Source organism: Thunnus albacares, chromosome 11 (genome assembly GCF_914725855.1).
Source record: "Thunnus albacares chromosome 11, fThuAlb1.1, whole genome shotgun sequence".
NCBI lineage: Eukaryota > Metazoa > Chordata > Actinopteri > Scombriformes > Scombridae > Thunnus > Thunnus albacares.
Window position 1 is genome coordinate 30,523,427 of NC_058116.1, and position 23,067 is coordinate 30,546,493.

A 23,067-nucleotide genomic window follows, 5' to 3' on the forward strand; every position below is an offset into this window, starting at 1 on the left:
ACTGGACTAAACTAGCTAACTGTATATAAAGTAGTGTAAACTAGCTCCACCTCCAGCAGCTACAACAGTAACATGCTGCTCTAACACTGATGCTTCACTATTAATAATCTAATGATGTCATATATAATAATATATCAGTCAGAGGGACCAAACCACTACTTTTACTGCAATACTTTAGCTACATCAAGCTCATAATACTTATGTACTTTTACTGCAATACTTTAACTACATCAAGCTCAGAATACTTATGTACTTTTACTGCAATACTTTAACTACATCAAGCTCATAATACTTATGTACTTTTACTGCAATACTTTAACTACATCAAGCTCATAATACTTATGTACTTTTACTGCAATACTTTAACTACATCAAGCTCATAATACTTATGTACTTTTACTGCAATACTTTAACTACATCAAGCTCATAATACTTATGTACTTTAACTGCAATACTTTAACTACATCAAGCTCATAATACTTATGTACTTTTACTGCAATACTTGTAACGGAGTATTTTTACATTGCTGTATTAGTACTTTTACTTAAGTAAAGGATCTGAGTACTTCCTCCAGTGTTGTCATTATTATGTGCATTTATTGCACCTCCAGGTGCTACATGACATTCTGTGGCTCTTTTTTCAGCTTGGGTTTCTATAATTGGATGGGTGTGTGCGCAAGAGGCGAGGTGATGCAATTCAAGCTAATGAGCTGCCAGTGAGAGCCTCGTGCCAGAAAGCTCTGCAATTTGTGCAACAACAAGGAATAAAACCCGCAGGAAGTGAGCCAGGCTGCGAAGCCAATTTGACAAATTGGTCAAGTCGTGACTTGTTTTACCATCAGAATTTGATCCATTCGGTCCAATAACATTTGGAAAGTCTAAAGGAGCCAAACGACTAAATTATTTTATCCCCATTCAAATGAGCGGAGAACCAAGTTAGCGGCTCAGCTAGTGGAAGTCTCTAGTGAGCATGCTCTATGAGCCCAACGACCAGGAAGCCTGAGCAACATCCAGGTCATTTCTAACAGCGGGAAACTATTTTTTGGCTTCACGACTGCGCGACTGAGCAACTTTCATAGGAATGAACGGGAGCCATCTTTGAGTCCGTTGGCACACCGGTGGTGGAAATTAAGTACATTTACTTAAAGATAGAGTGTTACAGTGTGTAAAGCTGGATTTACACGGTGAAACTTTCACGCAACTTTAGTTGCTTGAAACTTAGGTGAAATTAAGTTGCAATTGAGTTGCATGGTGTAAAACCTTCTGCAAAGCACTTGAAACTTGTCTGAAACTCTGCCCCAACTGTTGCAAAAGTCTCAACTTTGTGAAACTAGTTTCATGCAACAGCCAATCAAAACGCTGATAACGTGTCAGGTGATGACATCAAACTACTGCTGATACAACATCATTATCACCAAAATGGACAAAATAATAAAACAGAAGACTGTCTCTTCAGAAGGAAATTATTTATCTTCATAGATTTACACTTTGGGCCACAAACATAACTTCAAGAAGTCAGAAAACAGGGGAAATAGAACACTGGAACCACTTTGCACTGGTTCATTAACTTCCTCTAACGCTGGAAACTGTCTCATCGTGTTCTTGTCAGACACACTGTAGTGACTGTCAGTCAGCATCTGGGACAATAAATACACTAGAAGTCACACTTCAAAACATGGTCCTTCGAACCAGATGTGGCAAATACTACGGATGACAAGATGATGAAGCAACCAGTCCCTGCCGCTCTACATGCCAGGTAGAATATGGACCATATGAGACAGAAACAGGAACACAGAGCAACTGCACAACTATCCCCCCCGGCATCAAACCACCAGAGGGCAGCAGTGACTCTTTTCCTGCTTATGATGAGGAGATGATCAGCCCTCGCACATCCAAAGTTCATGAAACGTGCCTGCAGGAGCTAAAGGGGAGGACAAAGGATGTAATCGTGATGTCAACAGAGTCACTGCCTGTAGTCACAACCCACCCATTGAATCTGTCACTGAGACACTGCAGCAATGAGGATGGAGCCGTAACTTAAGGCTTAACTTAACGTAAGGCGGTCATTAGAGATCATCAGGATCCACATCAGACTGGTCACACCGTATCATCGTCAACTGGAGACGACATGCTGCGATCAGATGTTAGTAGTGATGCAATGAGATTTCTGAAAGGCTGTTCTGGCCTTTTCATGTGGTGTTGACACTAAGTAAATGATCTGAATACTCTATTACTGTAAGTGTACATGATCAAATGCTTCACCACATCATTGGGATGTGCACCAATATCCCTGATAATACCTTTGGCATTTTAATTAAATGACTAGAGAATAATTTATTTTAAATTATTCCCCCCCTCCCCTGGGCCATCTATACAACCTTAGAATAATTATGTCCCACAGGAAAAAGGCAGATTGATTTCCATTTGTCACATAGTTTGCATCTGAATTACGGTAACTGGGATGCATGTGTGGGTGTCTTGGACACGCAGATGCAGATCCGTTTTGGCGGGTTTCTAGGATGGCTAAATGCAATGCTTTATATTTATCTATTCAGCTCATTAAATGATATCAGTTTATTCTAGTAGAAATATAAACCAGGCAAGGCAGATTTGGGACTTTTCAGCAGGAGAAGAGCTGGTGCGGCAGAAAGACAACAATAGAAAGTTATTAAGCCAGAGGAAGTCATAGAAGGAAGGAAGGGCTGATAATACTCACAGCACACAGCTGGTAAAGCCACATAGACGAAGAGGAGAGCAGTCAGCGGGGAGAAACGCTCTGCCAACATTTTACACCTGCTCCTGTGCAAAGAGCATCAAAAGAAAGATGAAATGTGTAAAATATCTGCAGGAAAAAGACATCCTCACTGAGTAAACATGAATTTCTTCAGTTTTTAAATGAGATGCATGAATTCAAGAAAGGCAGTCCAACCTATAAAAATCCTACGATACACTGTAGATCGATCAGAACAAAATTATAGACCATAATCCTGCAATACACTCACTATGTTTGGAGTGCAGATACACATATCCTGGTGTAGAGATACTGTTACTTTATTATGACATAATATCACTATAAATTAACTATAGAGGAGCACACACACAAGATGTGTTGGAGATAAAGCAGTATATTTCTAACAGGGATCCTACTATTTGAGAGTATTATTAATAAAGAGACCTCGCTATGGAATATAATTGCAATCTGGAATAAAGCAAACTTACCTCTTACTCACCTCAGTTTTCGATGTCTTCGCAGCCCCATCTCGTTATTCCTGTCTGCTAAAAAAAGATCAGAGGTAACTTAACCGGACATCTTTCAAGTGTTGTGATGTTAAATCCAAATGAAAGCAGAATCCCAGACTGTGCCTCGGTGTCTCTGCACGTCCGTGTTTCCATTTAACAACCCAAGAGGAGAGTGAGTGGATGCGCTGGCAAACACACAGGAGATGCTGCTGAGACTGATGGTGGGTCCGTATGTGTGGAGGAGAGAGAGAGAGAGAGAGAGAGAGAGAGAGAGAGAGAGGGAGAGTCTCAGCAGAGCTTCGTTCACCTGATGGGAGGATCATTTCTCAAATCTACATCCTGTTTGCTACTTATTTTTTCCTGTATAATAGCCTGCTAAAACGTGTTGATGAAAGATGACAATAAGAAGATAAGCACCACTCACTCTCCACCTGCCAGCTGTCCCTAAAATATGAGTTTAAAATGATGAAAGAGGATGAAGAAAATTCAATAAATAGGTTGGTTCAAGCTTGAACTGGTGAAGACAGAAATAATCTTCATTTTCTTTGTTTAATAAGGAAAAAAAAGCATACATGTGAACATATGTACCTAATCCCACATATTTAAACTTGCAGTCATATAGATTTACATTTTTTATGTATTCTCCCAATCCTCTTCCCACTCCCAGTCAGGAAAGAGAAATATCTAATATCCACTTCATTAGGTGCATCTGTTCAATCTAATGCAATCCAATACAACAGCTCTGCCATAAATTCTATATTTACAAAGCTTATTCATTTTCAGTTTTTGTTGACATTGCCAGAAAGGTGATAATTCTAAAAGTGTTTCTTATATTTTGCTCACTCTATTAACATACGTAAGGGGGGCAACACATTAGGAACACCATTCAAAATAACGCATCCCCAGTACACAACCACCACTCATTATGACCTCAATAATAAACATAAAGTATCATTATTATATTTGATACCGAAGACACACACACCATCATCAGCTTGAAATCTAATTGTACACCCAACAAAAATAATGAACAATAATATTGAAATAGGCTACAACAGTCAGAAACTGCAAGATTACTCTTGATGATTACAGCAGGAGATGACGGGGCTTGGTGCAGAACACAAATTATTTTTATTACAGTCAAACGACTCAGTTCTCTTTCAAAGGAGAGCAGGGACAAAGTCCAGTCTGTGTGTCATCATTGATGCCCCGATGCCAGTTTTTATCTGACTGAGAGGTGAAAACAGTCTTTCAACAGTAACTTACAGCTTGTTGCGGCTGAATTAGCAGCCACGTAAGTGTCGTGACTACTCAGTACTTGATGAGGAGAAACTAGTGCAGGAGGAGGTGTCTGGGTTGAGAATGATGGCTGAACTTGAACTGATTTCTCTTCCTCCTGCTCCTCACTTCTTTTGTGGCTGTTTTGTTTCTGCGTGATTCTTATCTTAACCTACATTAAAAACAGTTAGCTAGCGGACAGTTAGCTACAGCTAGCGGACAGTAGGCTTCTGTTCCTCTGTGCAATGCGCGGGCTGGACACAGTGAAAGAGGATGAGCTGCTCGCTGCTCACAATCTGGCATTTGCACTGCCACTCAAAGAATCTGATTTGACTCATTTCACTATCAGCATTAACGTAACTATTTTTTTATCCCCATTCAAGTTAGCGAAGAGCTAACCGGAAGTTAGCCGGTTCGGTCGGCGGAAGTCTCTGATGCTGATGCAGATTACCGTAATTAACATTAATGCAGTAACAAAAAAATAACAGAGTAAACGGAAGCAGATCAGAAAACAAGGAGGCTTCTTAATAAAAATATGAGCAAATATACCTATCAGAGGGAATCAGAAATAAATGCCTGTCTCTAATATAAGCCTGCTTCCAATAAAGGTCTGGTATCCTCTGCAGTTGAGATAAATAAAGGCCCCGGCCACTATTCGAGGAAATACGGTAGTTTTGTTTACTTAGTTCATGTGGGGACTGATCCTCATCAAAATTTATTGTATTGTATATATTCTTGATATTCCAAATTGTAGTTAATTTAATAAAACTCAGACATTTTTTCCCCCATTTTTTCTTATTCAACCTCCCACCCCACCTCAAAAAAAGAGGTATGAACCCAACCATGGATTTTTAGAATGGTTACACATCCTCATCTCTGATACATAGTGCCATAATACACAGAAATAATTGCCTAAAAGTGGTGCTAAAACCAGACATTTCATTAGCAGTCAATGATAGATGGAGACTCTCATTTTAATCCACAGACTGTAGAAATAACTTAGTTATAATCAGTTTTAATCAGGGGTCTTTTCTGAATAGTACATTGCACTCTTATTGTGAAGATTAAGTACAGTGCTTCCGTTGTTTAAGCCAACTGAAGAAAGCGCCGTTTTATTAGACACCTGCGGGACACATGCATTTCCAAGAGCTGCCTGTCTATGTTAATGGTTTGTTACAACAGCAAATACTATAAATACGAAGTAGTGTGTAAGTAAACAGGTTAGTATTTATTTTCCAGCGGGTTTAGGTTTTTCTCAGCTTTAACGGTTGAGAAAAACCGCTCGAAAATGAAAGCTAACTGCTGTTAGCAGGACAGTTGCAAGCGTTACTTAGCAACCCTCATTTAACATTAGAAATTAGCCAACGTTATATGAGTTTAGCTTTTGTTTTTACTTCTTAACCAGGGGCTAGCTATAGATCAGATGTTAGACTAACAATTCAAATGACTGTAAGAAACCCCCTGTCTTTAAGAGGTTTTATTTTTCTCTTAAAATTGATCAGATTTTGGGTCCTATGTTTGGCTGTATAACAGTTTTGTGTTCAGCGCCCACAGTCTCTGCCCTGGAGAGGAGACAAAATCAAAATAAATTGACAATGTGTTATTTTTCCTCTTTTATCCAACACTGTGTTTCTCAGTCTCTATCACCATGAATAAGTACACTGAGGTTGATATTAAAGAAGTGGAGCTACATGAGATGACAGGTGACGTCCAGACTGTAGGCCGAAACAAAAATGGCAGCCTCAAGCGGAAGGTTCTGTCTACAGATGAGCTGATGAAGGATGCTGGCACTCTAGGGTAAGAGCTGCTGGACAACAGTTCCTATAAACACATATTAGTTACAAGTCTTGTATTTTCATGTGGCATAAATCCAACAGAGGTGTTTAACATTTTTCCCCCCACGCTCATCCTTTCCTGCTTAGACCGGTGTTTTGGCTAGTGTTTGGGCTTTTCATCGTGGTCCTGGTTGGAGAAATACTTTACATAGTCCTGACCCCTGGCTGCAAACCCGTCTCTGAGATGAACTGGTGGAACAAAGGACCTCTGTACCAGATATCTGACCTTGTGGCCTTCTCTGACGGACTGGCAGGTAGAGTATAGAGTAATGTTTTTGTTCCTTACAGACTGAAAATTTTAAGGATGATGCCCTATCTTGCTGCTGAACATTATGATGGAAGTATATGATGATCATTCACATGCTCAATTATGTCTCATAATTTGTTGCAGCAATTTTTGGGACACCATTAAGACACCAAGACCTTGAGGAACACCACAGAAAAAAATCATGCTGTGATTTGGTATCAAAAACTTTTGACATTTGGAGATTTCTATAAGAACTGCATTTTTCAGCAATGGCAAGCACTTCTGTTCTGGACATTACTCAGAAACTCCCTTATTGTCCATATACCCAGGAAAGCCATACATCCTCTGGATGCCCTCAGTCTCTAGTTTCATGAGCTTATTCTAGAGGTCACAACAGGTCGTTTTATACAGTGAGGTCAAGCTTTAAGAAATAGTCTCACTACAATGAAATGGCTACTATGGGGACTAACTTCATCACACATGATTACAATTGGGCTCATTGAATCCACAAGAGTCTCAGCTTTCCAGTCAGACCAAATTTATGTAATTCCAAGACTGTTTAGTGACCGCAGTATGCAGAAATATTCAAATACATCAATTTTAGAATAGGTGAAAATAACACATTTATACTGCATGCAAAAAACTACATGGTTTTTGCCCAAAACTACATAGGATTAGCAAGAAGTTGGCATATCTGTAAAGGGGAGACTCGTGGGTACCCATACAATCCATTTTCATTCAGATATCTTGAGGTGAGAGGTCAAGGGACCCCTTTGAAACATGGCCACGCCAGTTTTCCCCTCACCAAAAGTTAGCCTAACGTTGGAGCGTTATTTGTCCCCCCTCACAAGCTAGCATGACGTGGTACCAGTGGATGCCTTAGGTCATCTAGTTTCATATGATACCAGTGTCTTCACTCTGACTTTGAGCCCGCTACAGCCTCTGAAAGACAGTAATGTTGGCCAAGAAAGCCGGCGTCCTTGTGGAGTTTAAGAGGTTAAAGAGAAAGTCACAATTATTATCCTTCATTTTCCAATTTTTATTTGAACCATGTAGGTTTTTCTCAAGAGGCAGGAACAGAGGACAGATTGTCCTGCTGTTCTTAAAGTGAATTATTAGGGAGCACTCAGGTTTCCGACAGGCTTTGGGAAGAACTTCAACAACTGCACGTGACTTGGTGTTGTTTTCATATAGAAAATTGTGCTCAGACTTCACATGGCCAGCAGATGCTCCTGAAATTCCCACACACATGACATTTCATTCTCCCCTCATCTCTCTATTTGTCTCTAGGTGTTGAGAAAAAGTTGGACTACATCAGCGAGTTGGGGGTGAAAGGCCTGGTTCTGGGCCCTCTTCACACCATACAGGTCGACCAGCTGGACACCCTGAATCTGACAGAGATCAACCCGACCCAGGGAACAGAAGCAGCCCTGGTTGCCCTGCTGGAAAAGGCCCACAAGAAGGGTAGCTCATCACACAACTGAGATCACTTATATGACTTTAAAAGCTTGAATCATTCACAGTCAGTAGTAACACGTTAGCTAGAATTTGGATCAACTCCAGGTGTTGTAAGCAAACTGTTTTGATCCTTTTCCTCTCAGGCATTTCTGTGGTTCTTGACCTGACTCCAAACTACCTGGGAGCTTCTCCCTGGTTCAGAACGGGTGATCTTGACGATGTGATGGAGAAAGTCACAGTAGGACACAAACACACATAATTTATAGCGATCCTTCATTCACTGACTTCAAATGTGTGAAAGTGAGACACTCACTCTAAGATGTATCTGTCATGTCATTAGACTGTTCTTGCTGCTGTTCTCTTCCAGACTGCAGCGGCTCACTGGCTGCGGTTGGGTGTTGACGGCATCAAGATATCTGACCTCAGTCATGCCTCCATGTCTCCTGATTGGTCAAAGCTGCAGTCTGCCGTCCAGGGCGACAACACTGAGGACACCAAGAAGAGGTAACAACAGCTGCCACTTTTAGACTAACTTCGGTTCTACATAAGTAAACAAATCTCTGCAGGAACACTGAATGTTTCATTTGCAAGACCTTTGAATAAAATTCACTATTTTCCTGCAGACATAAAAAAGCATTTTTGAACACTAGTATGATAGTATAGACGTCCTTTAATGACTATATAAACTATATAAACTGCTGTGTGGAAGAGCAGAGAGACATTTAGAGTCTATCTGGGTGTGAGTGAGTGATATAATTTAAATATCAGCTGTTTCAGGAAGCTACAATTAGCATTTAGTTTTTGTTAGCAGAGTTGCCCTGTTGCAGAATTAGTCAGACTGAACTTTCTTAGGAAAAAGGACAGGAAGCTAACGCTGTTGTGTTACACATCACACCTCTGAATCCAGAACACCGGCATGCAATGTAAAAGCACACACAGGGGCGGCATTATGCCAGCTTTGTTTGGTTCAGTGTAAACAAGCAAAGGCGGCTTAATTACAGATATTCTGTGTGGCTATAATGCCGGATCTCTGTATGAAAGAGCCCGGGGAGAGATGGATCAGGGAAAGCATCCACAGAAAGCACGCTCATGGTAAAGCGACACCTTGTGGCGGCTTTGAGGAACGACACAAAATAGACTTTAAGTCAGACCTCAACATTTAAGGATGTATTTCAAAATGCTAAAATTCTTTACATATCTTATATTTTTCACCTTTCAACTGGCTGAAACAGTGTCACCAGTGAAACCTGTAATGTGACTAATTGTACCACATTCTGTTTCTCTCAGGCTGCTGATGGGTGTGGTGGAAGGTGTTTCAGCTGCAGAGGTGTCTCAGCTCATCACTTCCTCTGGTGTCGATCTCGTCCTGTCTGACCTGCTCAGCTCCAGAACAGGGGGTAGACAGTAGTGTCTGTTTGTCTGCCACAGTTTATCTTCCTTAGTTTTTTGGCTGCTTTCTCTTATGCAACATACAAAATATCACAATATTTTGAACAGATTACATTAATTAATTTTGATTTTTCATTCATTTTTCTATATTCTTTGTATTGAATCATACATCATTCTGTTTATTATATATGGCTCGCTGTTATTCATGCAGCGTTTTTCAACAGAATACCTGTTTTATTCCCTGCTGTTCCTCCATTTTTACTCTCATGGTGTCTAAATGAAGAACTAACAGTTGCACACAGATGGTGCATCGCAGGTGATAATTTGACCTGAATATGCAGGTGTGGAGCACATCAAGGACATGAACATCCTTCACTCTCAGCAGAGAAACGTGGGCTGGGGTCTCGGTGCCGCCCGACTGGACCAGCTGTCTAAACAAGACCTGATCCGTCTCTACCAACTCCTGCTGTTCACCATGCCGGGAACTCCGGTGTTCACCTACGAAGACGAGATCGGCCTTCAGGCGCAGGTAAGCAATAAAAACACAGCAGGTGTACAGATGTTTCAACAACCTTACAGCTGCTGCAGGGTGTAACCTCGCATCTTTGTTCCCTCATCAGGGTGGAAAGATGGTTTGGGACATAGAGAAGGAACCTGCTGAAGGAGCTGTTGAGGTAAGAATTGAGTGTCAAAAACATTAATTGTGTTTATATTAAAAAAAAAAAAAATGTCCTCAATTCTCACATTTACAGGCTGAGCGGAAGAAACACGTTGCTATGAGGAAGTGGTTCAGATCCCTCAGCGAACTGCGAGGCAAAAAGCCTTCTCTCCTCAACGGCGACTTCTACCCTCTCCACTCCCGCGCCTCCTCCCTCGCTTTCCTCCGCATGTGGGACCAGAGCGAGAGATACATAACAGCCGTCAACTGGGGAGCAGCGTCTGAGAGACTCTCACTCACACCGGAACCTACAGGCAAGTTCAACAGAAACGTCTCGTTAAGATGTGTTACCTTCGTCTTTGTGATTTTTCACAATCGTCTAACAGAAGGAGGTCAAAACGCAACAGATCTCGATCTTAACACCATTTTCTTCGTTCCTGCAGTGGGACTAGTGTTGCCAGAGAAAGTCAAGGTCAAGCTGTCAACTGACCCGAGCCTGGAGGCAGAATCCACAGTCAGCCTGGACAGAATCATCCTGGCACCCAGACGAGGAGTCCTGCTGGAGTATCCTGCTTGTTTTTTTAACAGGACACCAGTCAGTCAGTCCTAATCCTGAAGGAATAAGGTGGCAAATTCAAAAGATACAGAACATTTCTCTTTACCACAACATAGAAGACTTTCTATCAGTTTATTAGACTGAACAGTCAATGAAAAAGCTGTCATTCAAATCCAGAACATTGTCCAGATGTGTGACAGACGTTTCTTCAGTCCTTGTGGGTTTTTTATGATACATTTTAAGAAATTCTGTTGTATTAACAGTTCTGATTTGTTTGTTTGTTTTTCATGCACTGTTCTCTGTTTTTGTCACTGAAAGGCATGTGATGCACAGGAAAAACAAGTTAACTTTGACAACATGTGACTGTGACTGTGGTTTAAAAGGTTTTAAGAGCGATGTGACAAGGACAGATATGAAGACTCTGTTTTGAATAATAATTAGTGTTTGCAGTCAGAAAAGTGTCAGTGAGAGATTTAATTCTACACAATCATCCCCCGTGTGATACCAGACTGGTGTGTTCTGTAACAGTCTGTAAAAGGTGTTTGAGAGAAGGAGCGAGAGACCGGAGATGTAAGGATGCTGGTGACAGGAGCACAGCGACGAACCTCAAATCCTCCGTCTGAATCTCATTTTGAGTCTCAGTGGCAAGAAGATTAAAGTCTGGAAATAATGTGAGTAGAGACTGGAGAGGAAATTACCTCCATGTGTCCTGACCAAGCTGTCAGAATGCTGCTTCTTCATTTTATCCACTGCTGCCTTAAAGGACCAGTCCCTAGGATTTAGTGCCACCTAGCAATGAGGTTGCAGATTGCTGGGCTACTGTAGAAACATGGTGGTGCAACATGGCGGGCTCTGTGGAAGAGGACTAGCTCATTCTAAGGTAACGAAAATACAATGATTCTTGTTTTCAGCTGATTATATGCTAGCTAGTAGTATCCGCTAGATGCCTCTAAATTCTACACACTGCACCTTTAAAGGAATAACCTCGCAGGGCAGCTGGATTCACAAGATCACGAGATTAAATGAGAAGTGCTTTTTGAAAGTGCCGGCCCTTTTCCAAACGTTCTGTGTAACAAACCCATCTGGTGCATCAGGTTGTTAAAGAAGAGAAGATGAATCACATGTATTTGTCAGAAGGGCTGAAATGACTCTAGAGAAGCTGCGATGGAAATGTGTTGTTTATGAACAGCGTCTCTATTTGCTGCCACTTCTGGCAGCCTTTTAACTCCACAGCGGAGAGCTACATCATCAGAGGAACTCTCGTTTTGAGTGCATATGAGCAATCATGTGGTATTGTGTCTCGAGCGTCTGTATGTTTTTGTTCCAAACACTCAAATTCACTGATTAGTAAACAAACAAAACTGATTTTGGGGAGCTTTGAGGGATGATTCACTGAACGACGGCTGACAAAAGATATTTCAAGTGTCTCAAAGAAATGATTGCTGGTGACTAAACCCCAGGCACAGAGGAAAATCAGAAACTAAGGCTGGGCGTGTTGTTTAAAGGCAGAAGCGAGCGGGACACAACATTCAAAGTTGGCCCCTCCTCCCCAGCTCAACAACACCAGAAGCCCCCGACCGCAGTTGCCAGAACGCAGCCCAATGTCGCCCTCACACCCTGAGCGCTGTTATTGGCTGGAGGCTACACACCTGCTGCCCAAAGGTTGATGCCCAGAAACATCCAGAGTCTCTGCAGATAAATACACCACCACACACTTCTACTGGCTCATAAGAAGTGATTAAGAGGGATTATTTTTGTCTATACATTTTTTACTACTCATTCTGCCTTTAAGGTACCAGTGAGAATGATACAAGACAATATGATCCAGGAAGTTGAGTTGGAGCTACAGATTAATGCATTTAAAGGCTTATCAGACGCCAAAACACCACACAGCGGTTTGTAAAACTCACAGACAGGATTTTACAACTCTGGAAGGTTAACACAGCGTTCACGTTACAAAGCGGTCCACCAGGAATGTGCGTTCCTGCATGCATGTGATTGGCCAACACAGCACCTTGCTAGATGACGTCACATCGCAACAAAAGGTGAACCAGCTTATGATAGGGCTGTTTTTTTTTTCATGCAGAGCTGATGTTAGTCTGAAAGTTGCCTAAATGACCACAAATCCCACCATGTTTCACCTTCCTATCCACCAACATAATCTGTCAGGAAAAGAAATTAAAAGATAATTGACTCAATAATTAAATAATAAGCAAACATAAGCTATAATAAGAATTATAATAGTAATAATAGAAAATTAATCTAAAAAACTAACAAAAACAGTGTTGTTATGACACATCAACCCTTCACCATGAATGACTTACTGCAACAGATATATTGTCGGTTTTACTGTGTTTCAGCAATATTATCCAACTTGCAGTCAGTAGATCCCTGAGGATACGTTTACAACTTTTTAACTCTGTATTAACCCTAAAACAACAGGCAGCTGTTAAATGAACCTGTTTTTTCATGCTGTAATACTTCGTATTAGGTATAACTTGGTAATACTTGTGTACTTTTACTTAAGTAGGATTCTAATTGTATGAATTTTACTTGTAATGGAGTATTTTTACATTGTGGTATTTCTACTTTTACTTAAGTAAAAGATCTGAATACTTCTTCTACTAGTCCAAGCAACAAAATGTATTCAAGCAGACATTTCGATCCAAGTTGGTGCCACAACAACACAATGAAACCATGTTGTATCTGTGTCCACACACACTCACATCTTCACTGTTTGTCTCAAGTTCAGTTACAGTTAAAATGTAAACAACTGTACACAGCAAACACTCCTCAGGTCATTTATTGTAGGCAGAGCAGCTGACAGATGTATAATATATATTATATACTAAATGTCGACAGCAGGATGGTTATGAGTGTGATTATGTTTGTGGTCTACAGAGGAGAAAATAACAACATATGATGTGTAATAACATAAATGTGAATTAACTTGATATTTGAGCAACAAAGTTAATTATTGCAGCCCTTTAAATCACAAGTCATCTTAGAAATCTTCACGTATTATCATCTTCATCTCAGTGCTGAAATTAACTACATAACTCACAAACATTAATGCACAATATTGCACCTTCACATTACTACAGTTTACAGTTATACAACTGTGAAACACATCAGTCAATCAAGCAATTAGGAGCCAATTAAGACTAAAACACTAAGATAACTTTAAACCATCTTGCAAAACTCAAACATAATTGCTGAATGATAGAAACATGAAGACAACTTAAATTCTGATTCACAAACCAAACAGTGTGAGAATACTTGAGTAAAGGCTCTGCTCTGCATGCAGGGAGTGCAGACACTGAGGTGACGACATCGTTGCTCGTTAACGGGGATAGACAGGCTTTCTCTCACTTAACATTTAAGTTGATTAACATTCCGTATTGCAGCTTTGTGTTGTATGGAAGCACATTGCATTCACCAGAGGAAACAAATTGGAGGCCTTATCTCCTAATCGTGACTTCCTGATCTCATAATTATTATTAAATGTTAAGGTGATTATCAATCATCACTTTTTGAAAAGATCTACCTGATTTAATTGGCCTCTATTTCCTCTGCGGTCTGAGATATTAATGTCACTCAGTAATGTGGATGGAATAATTATTATGAGTTTAATCAGACGTCCTGATGACATCATGCAGATATGAAATAAAGCTGTAGCATTCTGCACGTTGTTTTGTTATGTAGCCCACTTGACAATAAGAGTAAACATTACAATAAGTATGTCAACATTGTAAAGTTGCTGCTTGAAGTCTCTTCGTTCGTTCCTCCTGTTCATACCGACCATTAGAAGATCCCTTGGTCAACCCAGCTACGTGAACCAAGTGCCTCAGTGGTTACTCAACCATTTCCTGCATCACCCTTTATTAGTTTGGAGCAGTGCTATAACAGACCAATTACACGCAAGAAAGATTATATCCTGCTATTTAGAATAATTCCCCTTAATCCTCTGTCCCTTGTGTGCTGTTCACAGGCTCCGGCAGTCACATATCCTGGGATCATAGTGCTTTTCAATTTCTGAAGCCTCTGAGGAAGAAAAAGGACAATCTGCTCAGCTGTAATCCTGCACCAGGTGATGACGGCTCTGATTCATAACTCATGTTCTCATCAAAACGAAGGACTGTATTCAATCTGCCACCTGTGCTGGAGGAACAGGGGAAGCCAAGATCATTTCACACCAATAAGTCTTAATTATTTCAACAATGTTTGAGGACCGGAGACCCACTTCCTGTTTCAGTAACTGTACAGTCAGAACAAATGATGAACAACAGCTGTTTATTTACACATCCAGCAGACATTAGCATTCATTTAGAGTTGTGTCCAAAAGCAGCAGTGGAAGAAGTATTCAGATTCATTACTGAAGTAAAAGTACCGATACAGCAATGTAAAAATACTCCATTACAAGTAAAAGTCCTGCATGAAAAATCCTACTACAGTAAAAGTACATAAGTATTATGAGCTTGATGTAGTTAAAATATTGCAGTAAAAGTACATAAGTATTATGAGCTTGATGTAGTTAAAGTATTGCAGTAAAAGTACATAAGTATTATGAGCTTGATGTAGTTAAAGTATTGCAGTAAAAGTACATAAGTATTATGAGCTTGATGTAGTTAAAGTATTACAGTAAAAGTACATAAGTATTATGAGCTTGATGTAGTTAAAGTATTGCAGTAAAAGTACATAAGTATTATGAGCTTGATGTAGTTCAAGTATTGCAGTAAAAGTACATAAGTATTATGAGCTTGATGTAGTTAAAGTATTGCAGTAAAAGTAGTGGTTTGGTCCCTCTGACTGATATATTATTATATATGACATCATTAGATTATTAATAGTGAAGCATCAGTGTTAGAGCAGCATGTTACTGTTGTAGCTGCTGGAGGTGGAGCTAGTTTACACTACTTTATATACAGTTAGCTAGTTTAGTCCAGTGGTTCCCAACCTAGGGGTCGGGGCCCCTCCAAAGGGTCAGCAGATAAATCTGAGGGGTGGTGAGATGATTAATGGGAGAGGAAAGAAGAAAAAACAAAGTTCTGATACACAAATCTGTTTTCAGTTTCTGGACTTTTTCTCTAATCTTTGATTTTTGCTGAAATATTGGATCATTTGAACATTTATTGAAATGAAAGCATGTGAGAAGTTTAAAAATCACTATTTGGTGGAGCTGTTAACACCTACTACATACTACTGATGGTAGGTAGATAACTTTAATTTTTGACTGTTTTGAAAAGATGCAATCCTGAACGTCTTAATGTTTTATCACACCAGCATGTGAATGCACCACAGAAATGACTCTCTCATACACACACTTAGTTCAGTTTAGTTCAGTTTTCTGTAGCTGTAAACGTCATTGAAAGGACACATTCATAATGTATTTTTATTTTCATTTTCAGCATCTTTTAACAGAGCATTAAAACATTTTCCCATCGTTACTGCCTACAGTTCAGCCATATTTGATTTCAAAACAAAGATTTAACATTAGTCACAGTTAGTTATTCAATAAGTCATTCTTTATCATACAAATTAAACAGATTAGATTTATTGTCCAGAGTCTTCATGCAGGCATACTGTTGAGACTTGTTGACGATTGAGTCACCTGTGCAGGGACATCTCAGAAACCAGAACGACTTTACATGCAGCAGGTCAGTCAATCACAGTTTCCAACAGCAACAGAATAATGCTGCCATCTGCTGGTGAAAGCAGCTACAACTGAACAGCTTCTCTGCTATTGGCTGCTCTTTATTCTGACAGATACCAGTCGGTAGCAAACACCAGCCACCTTTATTTCACAACAGACATACTTACACATCACTGATGGATAATCATGCTCTCAATTTTAGAACAACAGTTCCCATAATGCTTTAGGGGGATATAAACAGGAAGTATAGTGTTGCCATGGATTCAGCAAGTTAGCTGTGGGCTGCAACTTGATTTTTGGCCTATATTTGTTTACATGTTGACAAAATGGCGCCATTAAAAGTATCCAGAATTATTTATTATCAGTTTATTTTTATTCTCAGTTTGCAGTGTAGCCATGAATCTACAGACATCACTGCTTTACTTTGATACTGAAGGAGACTGATGAGGAGCCAGAAATATTAATTTAGATGTGCAAGAACCAAAGTGATCTGTAGATCAACCAGTTCAACCAGATCAACAGTTTTTTACTCTTGTTTGAAGATCTCATTATTATTAGTATTAGTATTAGTATTAGTATTAGTATTAGTATTAGTCTATCATTCATTGTATTGATAGCAGGCTGCTGGTTTTGTGTACTGTTGTTTACATATGATAGACTCAAGAAATAAGGTGGTGGAGGCGAGCTGCAACATTATTTATTCATTTAATGCTGCAGGGATTTTCCCAATAACATCAATGCACAACTGTTGCATGAAAGCAATGTCAAACCTGGAGTCTAACTGGTCTAACTGGTCCTGGTCCAACTTACTCACTGAACATATGCAGCATTGTAAGACACGCTAAATCTGAAAATGTGTGTGTATATATATATATATATATATATATATATATATATGTATATATATATATATCAGTTTTACTGAGTTCTGACTCAAAGAAGAAGGTCTCTCACCCCTCAGCTCAGTGTGAAGACCTTTCCTAGACTAACAAATGAGGCCAAATTCAAAAGAAAAACATGAATTAATTCATATCCATTCAACACAAAGATGAGATAAAGTACTAACATTTCAAACAAAACCAATTTCAATTTAATCTGTTTAAATGAGATCCTACTAATTATGTTTATGTTACAAACCACACACACACACATCATGTTTCAATCACTTCAGAGGACATTACATTGACATACATTAATTTTCTGGAGACTTATCCTAACCTTAACATAACCCTTAACTAACCTTAACTTTAAACCAAGTCTTCACCCTAAAATTAATGATTTACATTAAGGAGGCTTGCAAGTCCCCACAACATGAGGAATACCTGACACACACACACACACACACACACATTGACAGGGTCATGTGACTTTTTTGAAAGAGGCAGACCTGAAACTGAAAGTTTTCAGTCTTAGTTCAGACTTTTGAGACGACAGAGCAGAGCATACGGATAAAAACTGACGTCTGACGCAGGGTGAGTGTTAACAAAACATTCTTCATATAATGTTATATGTTTTTGTCATGTATGATCTTAACCCTTTTTTTTGCTTTTGTTTTTAAGCGTGTTGAGTTTACGCCCTTCGTATGAAATGTGCTATATAAACAAACTTGACCTCCTTCCTGAGGACTGTAGATATAAAGAGAAAGGGGAAAACAGGGGGATACAAACTTCTTTGTGGTAACTGCTTGGTATTTTTTTGGGTGTGACTCTTTAACAGTTTGTCTTGACTCTTGCTTTCTAATCTCACAGTCAGTGCTAGTGGTTTAACTCTCAGACTGACTGAAGTCAACAAGATGAATGTCTGTGGTGTGGAGGAAGAGGAGGAGGAAGGGGAGGACAGAGCAGAGTCTCCAGACTTCAGTAATGTACCTGGACCCTCAAACACAAAGTAAGAGAGCTGACACAAACATTTTAACCTCTAAACAGTAACAGTATTTAGTGTGTTGACATCCTACAGTTATCATAACGTCTCTAACAGCTACTGTACTTTCAACAGGAAGTAAGTTCTTCCCGATTCTGCTGGCATTAATACAAGTATTGTGTGTGTATCCAAAGCCTGATATATCTTATTCCTCTGTGCCATAGACCTCATGTTGTTGTTGCACTGGGTGACATGTTCCTTCACCACCATGAACACACACTTTTCACATTTTTCCCACTGTGACCAACACTAAAATCCATCCTACACAACCATTGCAAAATACATGGTTGTTTCCTAACATGCTTTTTGCCAGGAATAGAAAAATTGTCTCCCAAGTATTTAAATATTTACACAGAGATTTTTCTTTTGGTCAATCGTTAACTATAGACATTGTTTGAGCAATGGGATCATGCAGTGCTAACTTCATACTGAATGCAGCTTTATTAGTCTGTGATATTCTATAGTTTTCAACAAATATCATGTTTGGATCTAAACCAACAATGAACTGATCTACCAACAAGTATTATGTGTGTGTGTATCCAAAGCCTGATATATCTTAACCATTTGTGTCATAGAGCTCCATTTTTGTCCCACACACCATCCTGCTGCCAGGAATACTCACAAGAGCACCAAATGTGGATTAATTTGCTGCTGAAAATGGTCCCCAACAAATGCTCTATTTCCTCCTATTTCTTTGATAAAAAATGACAGTGACCAGCTGTTTTAGGACCTCTAATGATCCCTTCATGCATACAAGGTAGTCTTTACCATTGCTGATATTTAATGCTAACCTGCAGAATGATGTGCTGTTCTCCATCATCACAATTAGGAAACAGGTCTGCTTGTGTGCAATGAACCTGAACTCAAAGAAAGTATCATACCGACATAAATGCAGACATATTATCAGCCATTTGTTTTTTTCATGATTTTGTTTTCATTTCATTTCATTTGTCCCTCAGCAGAGGATTGTTCAGGTTGAGGATACAGGATGCTGTTTTGAGGCAATTGAGCACTAACAGTGTAATTCTCTTATCTTACCATTGCATCACTTTCTGTTTTATAGCTAATGTGAGACAAGTCATCAACAGGTGGAAACTGGCCAGATTTAATGATTGATTGACACAACAATGATGTTTATGGATGCTAGTGTATTTCTTCCATCCTTCAGTGTTGTCTACGCTGCTTGATGTTGACATCACTGCAGGACGTCAGTTGATAGTTCCCAAAATGACTTTTCACCAGAAAATTTGTCATTGATTGACATGATACGAATAAAAACATCTTGGTGTTTGCAGACGTCAGAGAACAGAGTCTCCAGTATCCAGCTGTCTGTCTATGAAGAGTGACCAGTCCAAACGTCGTCCTCCAGACATCAGTAATGAACCTGGATTTTCAGACACAAAGTAAGAGACTGTTTTTACTTTAAACTGACCTAAAGATGATTCAGATATTAGACATATTTCTATGAAACAGGTAAATACTAAGGGTTAGATTCATGAAATAAAACCAGGATAGTCTTAAATATGGAATCATGGATTCACTGATACATACTTTTTCAGGATTGTAGGAAAATTCAGAAGATTTGGTTTGATATAGAAAAGTATCTCCATCAATTTTTATTTTTCAAAATGTAGTACAGGCTACAGTGAGGTATACACAGAGTTGGATTATTCTTTTTTCATCAATCATTTTCAAGAAATTTATTCTCAAACACTGGAAATCCATATAACCTTCCACACTTCTACACTGGAAAATAAAAATTATTATCTGAAAATGGAAAAGACAACTGCTATTGAAAAGAATAAATTAAACTCCATTTGAAATCTTATAAGGAGAGATGTTATAAGCAATGAGGATATAAATAATGTGACTTTAAATTCAAACCTAGTTTGAGTTTTTCTGTTTCTTTTAGGATGTAGAATAGGTGGATAGTGATGACACCTGGGACATAATAATAAAATGGTCAGAATCTAAAGGTCCTGATCATATTGTTGATTATTTCCATTGATTGAAGATAAAATATGGGTATTCTTGGTAGGGATGAAAAGGTCTCAAAGAGTTATGTATGACACATGTTAATGTCCTTTTAAATTATACACGCCTCATTTAAGTTGATCAAATATGAATATATTCAGGTTGATCTTGATTGTTTTATATGTGGGATAAAGGAGTGTCACCTGTTTCATTTTATATGCATTTTTTCATCTAGTTTTGTTTTTCTGTCTTGTTTTGCTTTGTCATTCACATTGTAGGTTCCTGTTTTGTTGATGAGGGAAGTGTAGATTGTATATATTTGGAAAATCCAAATCTAAAGAACGTGAAGAAAGGAGCAGACATAAACATCAAATTACCTTATCTTACCATTGCATCACTCTAGGTCCTTAGAGCTAATGTGAGACAAGTCATCAACAGGTGGAAACTTGGCACATTTAGTGATTGATTGACACAACAATGATGTTTATGGATGCTAGTGTATTTCTTCCATCCTTCAGCATTGTCTATGCTGCTTGATGTTGACATCACTGCAGGACGTCAGTTGATAGTTCCCAAAATGACTTTTCACCAGAAAATTTGTCATTGATTGACATGATACGAATAAAAACATCTTGGTGTTTGCAGACGTCAGAGAACAGAGTCTCCAGTATCCAGCTGTCTGTCTATGAAGAGTGACCAGTCCAAACGTCGTCCTCCAGACATCAGTAATGAACCTGGATCTTCAGACACAAAGTAAGAGACTGTTTTTACTTTAAACTGACCTAAGGATGATTCAGATATTAGACATATTTCTATGAAACAGGTAAATACTAAGGGTTAGATTCATGAAATAAAACCAGGATAGTCTTAAATATGGAATCATGGATTCACTGATACACACTTTTTCAGGACTGTAGGAAAATTCAGAAGATTTGGTTTGATATAGAAAAGTATCTCCATCAATTTTTATTTTTCAAAATGTAGTACAGGCTACAGTGAGGTATACACAGAGTTGGATTATTCTTTTTTCATCAATCATTTTCAAGAAATTTATTCTCAAACACTGGAAATCCATATAACCTTCCACACTTCTACACTGGAAAATAAAAATTATTATCTGAAAATGGAAAAGACAACTGCTATTGAAAAGAATAAATTAAACTCCATTTGAAATCTTATAAGGAGAGATGTTATAAGCAATGAGGATATAAATAATGTGACTTTAAATTCAAACCTAGTTTGAGTTTTTCTGTTTCTTTTAGGATGTAGAATAGGTGGATAGTGATGACACCTGGGACATAATAATAAAATGGTCAGAATCTAAAGGTCCTGATCATATTGTTGATTATTTCCATTGATTGAAGATAAAATATGGGTATTCTTGGTAGGGATGAAAAGGTCTCAAAGAGTTATGTATGACACATGTTAATGTCCTTTTAAATTATACACGCCTCATTTAAGTTGATCAAATATGAATATATTCAGGTTGATCTTGATTGTTTTATATGTGGGATAAAGGAGTGTCACCTGTTTCATTTTATATGCATTTTTTCATCTAGTTTTGTTTTTCTGTCTTGTTTTGCTTTGTCATTCACATTGTAGGTTCCTGTTTTGTTGATGAGGGAAGTGTAGATTGTATATATTTGGAAAATCCAAATCTAAAGAACGTGAAGAAAGGAGCAGACATAAACATCAAATTACCTTATCTTACCATTGCATCACTCTAGGTCCTTAGAGCTAATGTGAGACAAGTCATCAACAGGTGGAAACTTGGCACATTTAGTGATTGATTGACACAACAATGATGTTTATGGATGCTAGTGTATTTCTTCCATCCTTCAGCGTTGTCTATGCTGCTTGATGTTGACATCACTGCAGGACGTCAGTTGATAGTTCCCAAAATGACTTTTCACCAGAAAATTTGTCATTGATTGACATGATACGAATAAAAACATCTTGGTGTTTGCAGACGTCAGAGAACAGAGTCTCCAGTATCCAGCTGTCTGTCTATGAAGAGTGACCAGTCCAAACGTCGTCCTCCAGACATCAGTAATGAACCTGGATCTTCAGACACAAAGTAAGAGACTGTTTTTACTTTAAACTGACCTAAGGATGATTCAGATATTAGACATATTTCTATGAAACAGGTAAATACTAAGGGTTAGATTCATGAAATAAAACCAGGATAGTCTTAAATATGGAATCATGGATTCACTGATACACACTTTTTCAGGACTGTAGGAAAATTCAGAAGATTTGGTTTGATATAGAAAAGTATCTCCATCAATTTTTATTTTTCAAAATGTAGTACAGGCTACAGTGAGGTATACACAGAGTTGGATTATTCTTTTTTCATCAATCATTTTCAAGAAATTTATTCTCAAACACTGGAAATCCATATAACCTTCCACACTTCTACACTGGAAAATAAAAATTATTATCTGAAAATGGAAAAGACAACTGCTATTGAAAAGAATAAATTAAACTCCATTTGAAATCTTATAAGGAGAGATGTTATAAGCAATGAGGATATAAATAATGTGACTTTAAATTCAAACCTAGTTTGAGTTTTTCTGTTTCTTTTAGGATGTAGAATAGGTGGATAGTGATGACACCTGGGACAAAATAATAAAATGGTCAGAATCTAAAGGTCCTGATCATATTGTTGATTATTTCCATTGATTGAAGATAAAATATGGGTATTCTTGGTAGGGATGAAAAGGTCTCAAAGAGTTATGTATGACACATGTTAATGTTCTTTTAAATTATACACGCCTCATTTAAGTTGATCAAATATGAATATATTCAGGTTGATCTTGATTGTTTTATATGTGGGATAAAGGAGTGTCACCTGTTTCAT

General features: G+C 38.6%; 2 protein-coding genes across 4 annotated transcripts in view; both read left to right on the plus strand.

Moving 5' to 3' along the window:
- The first annotated feature begins 5,578 nt into the window (after positions 1 to 5,578).
- Positions 5,579 to 11,113, plus strand: LOC122992124 (4F2 cell-surface antigen heavy chain-like). Of its 3 annotated transcripts, none has more exons than XM_044365730.1 (11): positions 5,579 to 5,685; positions 6,155 to 6,314; positions 6,440 to 6,606; positions 7,890 to 8,063; positions 8,201 to 8,295; positions 8,425 to 8,561; positions 9,345 to 9,454; positions 9,788 to 9,975; positions 10,067 to 10,120; positions 10,199 to 10,418; positions 10,548 to 11,113. In XM_044365730.1, exons 1-11 carry the CDS (start codon positions 5,652 to 5,654, stop codon positions 10,712 to 10,714), a joined length of 1,506 nt encoding a protein of 501 aa, XP_044221665.1. In that variant the 5' UTR covers positions 5,579 to 5,651; the 3' UTR covers positions 10,715 to 11,113. The 3 variants fall into 3 exon arrangements, with proteins under 3 accessions (XP_044221665.1, XP_044221664.1, XP_044221666.1); XM_044365729.1 differs by having other exon boundaries at positions 5,597 to 5,725; XM_044365731.1 differs by having other exon boundaries at positions 5,640 to 5,737.
- A 100-nt stretch (positions 11,114 to 11,213) lies between these two features.
- LOC122992125 (NACHT, LRR and PYD domains-containing protein 12-like) overlaps positions 11,214 to 23,067 on the plus strand; it is a 31,470-nt gene continuing 19,616 nt past the window's right edge. The window contains exons 1-4 of the mRNA XM_044365734.1: positions 11,214 to 11,540; positions 14,652 to 14,750; positions 18,062 to 18,200; positions 19,529 to 19,636. Of these exons, the coding sequence (XP_044221669.1) occupies positions 18,106 to 18,200; positions 19,529 to 19,636 (203 nt within the window). The 5' untranslated portion in view covers positions 11,214 to 11,540; positions 14,652 to 14,750; positions 18,062 to 18,105. The remainder of the gene's footprint in view (positions 11,541 to 14,651; positions 14,751 to 18,061; positions 18,201 to 19,528; positions 19,637 to 23,067) is intronic.

Excerpts from the sequence above, each read along its gene's own strand:
- LOC122992124 (XM_044365729.1), top strand. The coding sequence starts at position 5,677 with ATGTTAATGGTTTGTTACAACAGCAAATACTATAAATACGAAGTAGTG. Across the intron at positions 9,455-9,787 it reads GCTCAGCTCCAGAACAGGGG|GTGTGGAGCACATCAAGGAC; the intron begins GTAGACAGTAGT and ends CTGAATATGCAG. Across the intron at positions 10,419-10,547 it reads ACTCACACCGGAACCTACAG|TGGGACTAGTGTTGCCAGAG; the intron begins GCAAGTTCAACA and ends TCGTTCCTGCAG.